General features: G+C 47.9%; 2 protein-coding genes across 2 annotated transcripts in view; one reads left to right on the top strand and one right to left on the bottom strand.

The window, feature by feature from the left end:
- The window catches only part of LOC119429178 (ankyrin repeat domain-containing protein 10), a 13076-nt gene extending 11180 nt beyond the window's left edge, over window positions 1–1896 (bottom strand). Inside the window, exons 1-2 of the mRNA XM_037696856.1 lie at window positions 1677–1896; window positions 56–204 (exon numbers count right to left, since the gene is read on the bottom strand). Coding sequence (XP_037552784.1) covers window positions 56–204; window positions 1677–1874 — 347 coding nt within the window. The 5' untranslated portion in view covers window positions 1875–1896. The remainder of the gene's footprint in view (window positions 1–55; window positions 205–1676) is intronic.
- A 362-nt stretch (window positions 1897–2258) lies between these two features.
- Window positions 2259–11118, top strand: part of LOC119429179 (heat shock transcription factor 2 binding protein) — an 18051-nt gene continuing 9191 nt past the window's right edge. Inside the window, exons 1-5 of the mRNA XM_037696858.1 lie at window positions 2259–2335; window positions 2502–2583; window positions 4026–4116; window positions 4250–4365; window positions 6992–7141. Of these exons, the coding sequence (XP_037552786.1) occupies window positions 2530–2583; window positions 4026–4116; window positions 4250–4365; window positions 6992–7141 (411 nt within the window). The 5' untranslated portion in view covers window positions 2259–2335; window positions 2502–2529. The remainder of the gene's footprint in view (window positions 2336–2501; window positions 2584–4025; window positions 4117–4249; window positions 4366–6991; window positions 7142–11118) is intronic.

Raw genomic sequence — 11118 nt, forward strand, 5'->3', positions numbered from 1 at the left:
CACACACACACACACACACACACACACACACACACACACACACACACCCACCTGCCTGTTGACGTCGGCTCCGGCCTGGCTCAGCCACACCACGCAGTGGGGGTGTCCCCCGAACGCTGCCGCGTGCGCCGGTGTCTGGTTGAGGCGGCTGCTCGCTGTGTTCACCTCACAGCCCAGCTGCACCAGGTGCACCACGCACTCCAGCTGTGGCAACACAAAGTCAACGGCGTGTCAGCTCTTCTTCTTCACGAGTCACCGCAGAGGACCAACCGACGCCCAGCGGCTGACTTGACACCACACGTCCCGATGAAGCGTGGAGCTGCCGCGTGGGCGCAGGTGGTGGGGCCTTGCTCAAGGGCCCAGAGTGGAGCAACGAGGGTGGAGGCAGGCGTTTCCTTCTCCAACCTCTGCGCCACCGCTCCCCCAGTGTCTCCTGCGATATCACGAACGTTTAAGGAATGAAAGAAGACGGCAGCCACAGCTGATGAGCAGCACAGCATGGCTCCAAGCCACAGAGCTGCATGTTGCTGTAGCAGCTTGTGACGGAGTAGCAACACGTGACGCTACCACGACACAACAAGGCTCCCCTTACAGATGATACCTTATGAACACATCACTAATAACTGTTCATTAAGCATTAATTACAGGTTACTTCATCTGAAAAGTTTAACAGAACAACTCTGGACTAAATTAACAGGTGAACAAGAAGCTGGTGTGTCTGTCACCTGTAATTAATGTGTAACAAGCAGTTAGTAACGGTTTATAAAGAGTTAATAACGTCCCTGTCACGTATAAGGGGGTCCTTGTTGTAAAGTGCACGTGAGCACCGTCACGAGATCTGTCAGAGTTCCTTCAACAAGGCTCGACTTTCAATTCTGTCGTCAAATGTAACGATTGTTCGGCTCCTGTCAACTCGCATCACTTTTAGAAACGCGTTGAAATTTAGAACAAGTTCAGTTTATTCACGAAGCACCGAACAGAATATATATTTAGCTCAAAGTTAATAAGATTAATCATCTGAGACTCTGGTCCTGAGCAAGCAGCAAGGCGACAGTGGGAAGGAAAAAGTCCCTGGTGAGCTGCGGCTCGTTACAAAGCTGAACTTTACTGGTTGTTATACAAACTATAAACACTGCTCTAGTTTTAGCTGCTCCTGCCACTTCTTTTGCAAAAGCTTTAACTTTCCCCTTTTTTTCTATCAATTATTTATTCCACATTAAAAATTAAAACTATTTTCCGTCAGTTTAAGGACATGAGGTCAGTTTGTCCTCCAGTGGCCGACCCTAACTAGGACTTATGACGGTGTCAGGCTTTAAAACAGAGTTACTGCGTCACAAGGTTCATGTTTGTTTACAGGATTCAAAACAAAAGCAGCGCTTCCTGGTTTTTTGGCGCCACAGCAGCCATTGGCTCCGCTCGGACCAATCAGAATCTGCGCTGGCCTTTTTTCCTTTTTTTCCCCTCCCCTTTCTGAAAAAACTTTATTGAACAACCACACGGTGACATCAAGCCCTCAAAGTGTCCGCGAACAACAAATAAAGACCGTAGCGACGCTTAAATAGAGAAAACTCCGCTTCGGAACCTGTTCTCGTTTCCTCCGAGTTCAACTGAAACCAGTGCGCGTGAAGTGGAAGTCCGCCGTCGGAGTTCGCTTCAACATTCCCAGGTGAACTCACCTGTCCGCAGTGAGCAGCCCAGTGCAGAGGCGTCCACCCGTAGCCGGAGTCCTCCGCCGTCAGGTGAGCCTGGTCCGACAGCCGCTCCACCAGAGACACCAACCCGAGCAGGTCTCCATCCCGGCAGGCTCGGTGAACCGGAAACTGGCTCAGCAGCACCTGGTCCCGGCAGGAGTCTGCTCCCGGCGCCGCGGACATGAGAGCCGCCGAACTGGACGGTGACCAGAGGGACTTCTGGTTTCACTGGGCGACTTCCAGCGGGACTTCTGGTTTCACTGGGCGACTTTCAAACACAAAGAAAGGAGGATAACGCTGCGTTCACTGACGGATGGAAACTCGGAGTTTCAAACTCTTCGCAGGATAAAAAAAAAAGAAAGTGCCACAAAATAGTCCAGTTCTAAGTGGATTCAACTTTCCTGAACCTTAATTTAAAGGTTTGGTTTTTAAAGCAACACAGCACAACAAACTTTAATCTTTTTTATTAAACAAATGCGTTAATGAAATTAACGTAACAGGTTCAATTTCCGAGCTCCAGTGAATGCAACATAAGCCGTTGTGCACGTGCGGAGAGTGTGAAACCCTGGACTGGAGTTGAGTTTTCGCGCCATTCGGTTCGTGTTAGTTAAATATCAACCAGGAATACTGTAAGTCCCTGAGAGGTAGGTACCACTGAGGAGTACGTTGTACTTCAAAAGTACAGCTCAGAAAACTTTGCCCTTTGTGTACTTATTGTTTACTTTATGGCTATGCTAGCTGTTAGCCTTAGCACAGTTCAGTGATGAATGGAGCAAATAATCTGAAATAATCTGAAATAATCCGTGTCAGTCCTGACAGACCACAACAACACCAGAACATGGCAGTAGTTGTTACAGGGAAACGTTTGGACCAGAACCACAGCAGAACAAAGGTACGCAATGTTAACTGAACCACAGCTGAAATTAGCTGAAGCAGCTGAAATTAGCTGAAGCAGCTGAAATTAGCTGTTCAAGTACAAAGCAAGCACGGCAAAAGCTAAAATGAGCAAAGCACGGGCTACAATTAGGAAAACAAGCTAAAACTAAAGGCAGCAGAACATTAGCTGAAGGGTCAAACGAGTCAACTTTATTTATAGAGCACATTTCAAACAACCTGTTGTCAAAGTGCTTAACAACAACCAATGAGAAAATCAAAGAGAAAAAATACAATGCACTAATAATAATAACTGAAGAATTAATAAAAAGCATTTAAAACCTCAGTGGCGGCAGTTGAGCAAGGGCTAAAGACAATGACTTCAGTGTTGTCTTTGTTAAAACTTAAGAGATTTGAAGTCATCCAGGCCTTAATGTCGTCCAGACATTTTAACAGAGGGTGAATGGAGCAAACACTTCCTGGTTTCACAGGCAGGTAGATCTGGCAGTCATCAGCATAGCAATGGAATGAAAGACCGTGTTTCCTCAGGATGGACCCCAGAGGGAGCAAATAAAGTGAGAACAGAAGGGGTCCAAGAATAGAACCCTGTGGGACCCCACAAGAAAGAGGTAATGAGGCGGATACATTGTTACCAACCTTGACACAGAAGCTCCTACCACTCGGGTATGAGCGGAACCATTCTAATGCAGCACCTGTGGTCCCACCCCACAGTTCCAGCCGTGACATGAGGATCCTGTGGTCAACAGGATCAGAGGCAGCAGTAAGGTCCAGGAGCACCAGTACCACAAACTGACCAGAATCGTTTCAGATCATAGTGTCGTTATCTTAAAACTAGCTGAACAGTTGCTGACAGTCCCAGCAGAGCAGCAGCTCATGGTTAAAAAGAGCAAACATCCATAAACAAATACAAATGAGCTAAACAGACGCTAAAGCTAAATTAGCTAAACCCATGCTAATAATTAGCAAAGCGGATGTAAATGCTAGCAACACAGAAGGAAAAGCTAAACTTAGTATATCAGAAGCTACAATAAGCAAACCAGTAGGCATAACTACGCAAGACCAAGCTAAATGTTACAGAATGGAAGGTAACGTGGTGAAACGGTTGGAGCTGGATGGTAGCTAAAAGCTAAAGCTAGCAGAAGGACATCTACAACCTAAAGGTAGCTAAAAGTAGCTTAAACAAATGGAGGCAGTGCGCTGAAGCAGTTTTGTTTGAGAACGTTTTACGGTCAGTGTATTTTAATGAGTAATTTTATTGAAAAGTGTTCACTCTTCTGAGAACGAGTCACAGCACTGAGCTAAACGTTTGGATTAAAAAGTGGCTAAAGTAAGCTGCTCCGTTGAAAAACGTTTGAAGTGGTTTAGGAACAGCTGGTATTATGATGGTCCACGTTGTGGTTCTCGGAGGAACAGTAACGATGTTCTTCTTCTTCGTCTCAGGGGTCTTTTGTCCGAGTGAGGAGGACAGACTTGGAGAAATTAACCACAGAAGTCATGCAGCTCCGAGAGTTTCTGCCCCGAGTCCTGAACGGTAAACGGACTCGAGCCCAGAGAGCAGAGCCGAGTGAAAGTCCTTTACGTGACCAAAAGCTGTTGCAGCGTGTCAGCGACACGCCCTGGATGTTGGACAGCTGTGCTTGACAGCTGTGACCTTTGACCTGCAGGTTTGTGCGTGGACAAGGAGCACCTTGGACATGAACAGGAGCAGCTGAGGCAGGAGTGTCTCCACCTTCAGTCCAGACTGGATGCTGTTCAAAGTGAATGTCAGAGAGAGAGAGAGGTGAGACCAGAAGATCAAAGCCTGCTCAGAACCGCGGGGAACATCCAGCGCTCTTCAGGCTTCTGTGGAAACAGCCGTTATTCAGCTGATTCCACAGGAAGTCGTCAACAGGCGGGTCAAACCAGCCGAGAGTTCAAACAACCTCACGGTCCTGGTTCTTCATGGTCCGAAAACCCAAAGAGAACATGGAGCTGAGTCAAAGTGGACTCCCTAAAAACGAAAAGTTGTAAAAGATCAGCTAAAACCTAAACATGGCTGATCATAGCTAGCAGAAGCAAAACACCAGCTAAAGTCAGGTCAGCTTCATTATGAAGCGCATGTAAAACAGCAGCTGTTACCAAAGGGCTGAAAGCTAAACGTAGCAAAGGGCTAGCAAGGAGTTGCAGTGTTCCCCCAGTTTACTTGCCTCGGCAGGGCGCTCATGTCTTCCAGGGGGTGGAGTCGGAGACACGTCTGTGTTGCTCGCTGGTTGCACCGACGGTTTTCAGGTGGAGGGTGGACATGGCTCAACGTGAGGGAAACGGACCGCTACGTCTAGCTTTGTAGCTAGTGTGTCTGTAGCTAGCTTAGTGCTACATCAGTGCTGGAAGTTGTCAGGGGGGTGGGGGTGGGGGGGGTGTTCGGTAGGCAGGGCTGCTTCAGTCCGAGGAGCTGTATTCAGCTCAGTCTAGTAAACAGCACCTTCTCATAACCAGTTTGTTGACATCCAGAACTAGCTGTTCACAACGATTGGAACTGAATGATCAAGGAGGACCATCAGGGCACTAACGACCGATCGCTCGTTAGTGCCCTGATGGCTGTTTACTGTTCACAGAGGGCTGAGTGATACTAGCAATCACAGCATTGTAAGAGGGGGACAGTTGAACCCGGAGGCTCCACCCCTGTTTAATGATGGACGGTTTCTTTTCACAAAGATGGCCTCCTTTACTCCTCTCTCAAACCATCGTTCCTCTCTGTCCAGGATGTGAACATCTTCATCCCTGAAAGAGTGACCGCTGGCCTGGAGATGAGTGTAGACCGCAGAGTCCTGGCCTGATGATGTTGATCTTCTGTGCTGGTCCATCCTTTTGGCCAGTGGCTGTTTTGTTTCCCCGATGTAAGACTGATCACCCTCCTGACACTGAACAACATACACAACATTACTCTGTTTGTGCCGGGGGACTGGATCTTTGGGATGAACCAGTCTTTAATGTATTTTGGGGTTTAAAAGCCACTGGGACGTTGTGTTTAGAAAATAAGACGTTTATTTTCTAAACACAACGTCCCAGTGGCTTTTAAACCCCAAAACACTGTTAGATATTTATCTAGACTGGTCCTGGGGTTTGGATCTGCTCAGAGACCACGGGATTATAATGGAATTATGAGCCAGTTCTGACTGGGTTAAACTGGGCCAGCAACTGTAAAAGAGTTTCCCTGGGATTAAATATCAGTCAAGGAATAGAATTTCATCTGCTACATCACGTAGAAAGGCTTTTGAAGCACCGTCTCATATTTCCCAACACGTCAGTTCACATCAGATCCATTGAGATCACACTTAGCCACGCCCCCTCATACACTGACAGGTTGAGCTCCCCTTCTGCGAAGGACGAGTCCAGGACCCTATAAATGAGTAATGAGACGAGACATCTGCCCTTCCAGGTTTGTGAACGCATCACAGACCGGAGAGTCCAGCGCTGTAACTGCAACCTTCTGCCTCTATTTAATGCAGTTGGTAAAACTGAATTCACGTTTCCTTGATTTATTAAATAGTGTGAGTTGCTGCGTCTGAGGGAGGTCCGAGCCGGGGGGAGCGACGTGGGCTGGAGGCGGGTCCTGTGTCCGAGAGGAGGCCTAAGGCCACAGCCAGCTAACATCTTAACAACACATTAAAGACTGGTTCATCCCAAAGATCCAGTCCCCCGGCACAAACAGAGTAATGTTGTGTACGTTGTTCAGTGTCAGGAGGGTGATCAGTCTTACATCGGGGAAACTAAACAGCCACTGGCCAAAAGGATGGACCAGCACAGAAGATCAACATCATCAGGCCAGGACTCTGAGGTCTACACTCATCTCCAGGCCAGCGGTCACTCTTTCAGGGATGAAGATGTTCACATCCTGGATAGAGAGGAACGATGGTTTGAGAGAGGAGTAAAGGAGGCCATCTTTGTGAAAAGAAACCATCCATCATTAAACAGGGGCGGAGCCTCCAGGTTCAACTGTCCCCCTCTTACAATGCTGTGATTGCTAGTATCACTCAGCCCTCTGTGAACAGTAAACAGCCATCAGTGTGCTAATGATCCATTGTTAGGCTGATGGTCCTTCTTGATCATGTGAGCAGCTGGTTCTGGTTGTCAGCAGCAAACTGGTTGATCCACTCTGAGAAGGTGCTATTTAAGAGACTGAGCTGAATACAGCACCTTAGACTGAGGAAGTCCTCAGGATGAGAGACGAAACGTTTCTACAAGAAGAATCCGTCCAGAGGACCTGACTCCAGCTGGTTGGATTCATCTACCTGGAGCTTTTTTCCATGAATGAACTATAAATATTTAGAAAAGAATAAAAGTTAGAAACACCAGAAGAGTCGCATGTTGTGGATGAGCTGAACTGTTCACACACATAAATGAGTGTCTGCGTGGTGTCCCTGCAGGAGAAGCTGCTGCTGAGGGACCAGCTGTGGCAGAGCGGGTCAGAACTGCAGCAGCAGGCAGACTTCTGCTCGGCCGTGGGGTCTGCTGCCTGCAGTCTGCTGTGGAGCTGCTCCTCCAGGGAGGACTCGGTCACCGCCTGGCTGGCTCATGTGAGTCCTCCGGCACCCACACCAACATGTTCCTCTGTGAGTCATTTCAGCTCTTCAGTGGTCAAAGTCTCCGCCTCGTTGAAACGGTGCAGGTGAGGCCGTGCAGTGCTCTGGTTCACCTGTGGGGGCGCTCTCATACAAGATGTGAAGCAGCTGCACGCGCAGATGTTCCACTGTGTCCAGTATGTTGAGTGTGACACGTGCTTCTCATGTCTGATGGGTGCACGCTGACGAGGCGCTGCAGAGCGTCCCTCAGGGGGCAGTGAAGCAGGTGTAGTTCTGCTGCTGCAGAGGGGTGGGGGTGAAGCACACGGTGCACTCGTTGAATTTGTTTACACAGAGTTCAGGATCTCAAAGCTGAAGCATTTTAATAACCTCCACGAGTCATGCACAAAAAACATGCATTAGAACAATAAAACACTTTAAACATGGATGAAGTGCTGCTCTTGACACGGACTGTAGTTTGTGTTTAAACTTGTTGAATCTGGTCTCACACTTGAAGTGACAGGAAGTGAGTAACAAGCTGACAGACAGAGAACTGAACAAGCTGCTTCCAGGAACCATTTACAGCTGCTCAGGTTCTGCATCACGGTTAATGGTCTGCCTGCAGGTCCATGGTACAGTTCTAGAACTCATGTAAAATGTTCCAGGGATGAACTCTGACTGTGTTGTGGTATAAAACCCTCCAGGTCCTGACTGTGGAGACTTTCCACAGGTGTAAGAGCAGCTTGGAGCAGAAAGTAGCTCCATGAGAAGAATGTGAAGGAGCTGAAGAACATCTCTGCTCAACGACGCGTCAAACATGTCATCATTATTTTAAAACTGTTTATGTTCAAATAGAAGCTCCTATTTTGGGTTCAGGTATGTGAACACTGGATTCCAGACGGTCAGTGTCTCACCTGTCACACACATCACCGCACGTCACTGAGGTAACCACACCCAACTGCTACACCTTCAGCGTGTTGGAGCTAAACTCAGCCGGTGGTGCAGCTCATCAGTTCAACTGAAGAGAAGAAAACCTACTCAGTCTGAGCTCCACCTGTCCTCAGGTGTTCTGCTCCACCTTTCCTCAGGTGTTCTGCTCCACCTAGAGTTTTAATAAAAGCATTTTTTGTGTGGAGACTTTAATATTGACCTGGGAAATAAAACAGATTCAAATAACATCAGTACATTTACAAATTCATTGTATAGTTTAAATCTTTATCCGTTAATATCAAAACCAACAAGAATTACAACTCATAGTGCTACAATAATCCATAATATCTTGATGCTGCTCAATAATCCAGGTAGAAAAATCCAAAAAAGTTCAATCTGGTCCTCTGGACATTCAAAAAAACAAAAGCAAAACAAAATGTAGAAACGTTTCGTCTCTCATCCTGAGGACTTCCTCAGTCTGAGGTGCTGTATTCAGCTCAGTCTCTTAAATAGCACCTTCTCAGAGTGGATCAACCAGTTTGCTGCTGACAACCAGAACCAACTGATCACATGCTCAAGAAGGACCATCAGCCTAATGATCCATTGTTAGGCTGATGGTCCTTCTTGAGCATGTGATCATCTGGACCAGCTCTACACCCTGAGCAGGGTCCTGGAGGGTGTGTGTGAGTTTGCCCAACCTGTCTACATGTGCTTTGTTGACTTGGAGAAGGCCTTCGACCGCGTCCCTCGGGGAGCCCTGTGCGGGGTACTCTGGGAGTATGGGGTACCAGGCCCTTTGATACGGGCTGTTAGGTCCCTGTACGACCGGTGTCAGAGCTTGATCTGCATCGCCGGCAGCAAGTCGGATTCGTTCCCAGTAAGAGTTGTACTCTGCCAAGGTTGCCCTTTGTCACTGATTCTGTTCATAACTTTTATGGACAGAATTTCTAGGCACAACCAAGGTGTTGAGGGGTTCCATTTTGGTGGCCTTAGGATTGCTTCTCTGCTTTTTGCAGATGATGTGGTCTTGTTGGGTTCATCAGGTCATGATCTACAGCTTTCGCTGGAGCGGTTTGCAGCTGAGTGTGACGCGACCGGGTCGGGGAGGAGGTCCTGCCCCAAGTGGAGGAGGTTAAGTATCTCGGGGTCTTGTTCACGAATGAGGGAAAAATGGAGCCTGAGATCGATAGGCGGATAGGTGCAGCATTGGCAGTGAAGGACGCTGTACTGGTCTGTCATGGTGAAGAGAGAGCTGATTCAAAAAATGAAGCTCTCAATTTACCGGTTGATCTACGTTCCTACACTCATCTATGGTCACGAGCTTTGGGTTGTGACCGAAAGAACGAGATCTCGGATACAAGCGGCCAAAATGAGTTTTGTCCGCAGGGTGTTTGGACTCTCCCTTAGAGATAGGGTGAGAAGCTCGATCATCCGGGAGGGACTCAGAGTAGAGCCGCTGCTTCTCCACATCGAGAGGAGCCAGTTGAGGTGGCTCGGGCATCTGGTTAGGATGCCTCCTGGACGCCTCGCTGGTGAGGTGTTTCGGGCACGTCCCACCAGGAGGAGACCCAAAGGAAGACCCAGGACACGCTGGAGGGACTATGTTTCTCGGCTGGTCTGGGAACACCTCGGGATTCCCCTGAAGGAGCTGGTCCGAGTGGCTGGGGAGAGGGAAGTCTGAGCTTCCCTACTTAGGCTGCTACCCCCGCGACCCTGGATAAGCAGAAGAGGATGGATGGAGGCTGTTTAAATACTGCTGTTATCGGTCTTTGAACCATGCTACGTTCACAATCGGATGATGTCATTTTAAGTGCGTTAACAAGTTAGACGTAATGCTTGCGGCAGATCCAATCTTCAAGAAACAACGTCGACACACAGCTTTGGATCTGTTCACTTGTTTTTTAACAAGAAAGCCATAATGTTCCCAAACAGGAGACCGCAACGAGATGGATTGTTCGTTGCCTGTTAGGCTGCTAATGCTATGCGTGCTGCGAGATAATAGCGCCGTGCTGAAACACGCTTAGGAACTTTAGTTCTGCAGCGCATAATCTCTCTTTAATAAATTTAACGAGTGAAAAAATAACCGAAACAGTACGCACGTGGGCCGAACCGAACATGCTGTACCAAAACAGTTCTATACACCCACGTGTACCGTTACAGCCCTAGTATTTTCCTCTGATACTGATGGTCTCCTGACACCTGGCAGTAACTGAACATGTCCTCGTAACGCCACACAAAATGGTGGCACAAATGTTTATTTTTTATTATTCATAGATGAAAATGTGTATACTGAGGCTGGCCATCCCATTCATCGGCCATCTCTGGTCTAGTGGGGGCTCCTTACAGGGTGTTGGTGAGGCCTTCAGGAGCACATTGTTTCACAGGCTAGTGGTTGTGGAGCATGCACTGTACTTCTGCAGTGAGGGTTATGGTTGTGGTGGCAGCAGTGTATCCATGATGTTGACCCATTATGATTGGCCCAGTCCATGTTACAGCTGTGATCACGACATGCAGCTTCATGACCTCACACTGAAGGGGTCTGATGGGGTCTCTCAGGGTCTGATGGGGTCTGAAGGTGTCTGATGAGGTCTCTTAGGGTCTGATGAGGTCTTTCAGGGTCTGATGGGGTCTGATGAGATCTGAAGGTGTCTGATGAGGTCTCTTAGGGTCTGATGAGGTCTTTCAGGGTCTGAAAAGACACAATGGTACATGCTCTATTCAACCTCTGCTCGACTGCCTGGCTGTCATCAGGGACTGGATGGCTTTAAACTTTTTGAGTTTCAATGAAAAGAAGTCTGAAGTCATGTTGTTCCCTCCCAATGACACGATCACAAACCACTGCATCGACCTCTCTGCTCTAACCCTGTCAGAAAAACAAAGAGTCACTAATCTGGGCGTGATAATGGACCCTTCCCTGAAACTAAACTGAAGCCCATATTGTCCAAAAAGAACCTGGAGACAGTAATACATGCATTCATTACATCTAGGCTTGATTACTGCAATTCTCTCCTGTTAGGTATCAGTCAGACCTCCATTGCACGACTACAACTGGTCCAGAATGC

The sequence above is a fragment of the Nematolebias whitei genome, chromosome 24, assembly GCF_014905685.2.
Source record: "Nematolebias whitei isolate Nwh7 chromosome 24, NemWhi1, whole genome shotgun sequence".
NCBI lineage: Eukaryota > Metazoa > Chordata > Actinopteri > Cyprinodontiformes > Rivulidae > Nematolebias > Nematolebias whitei.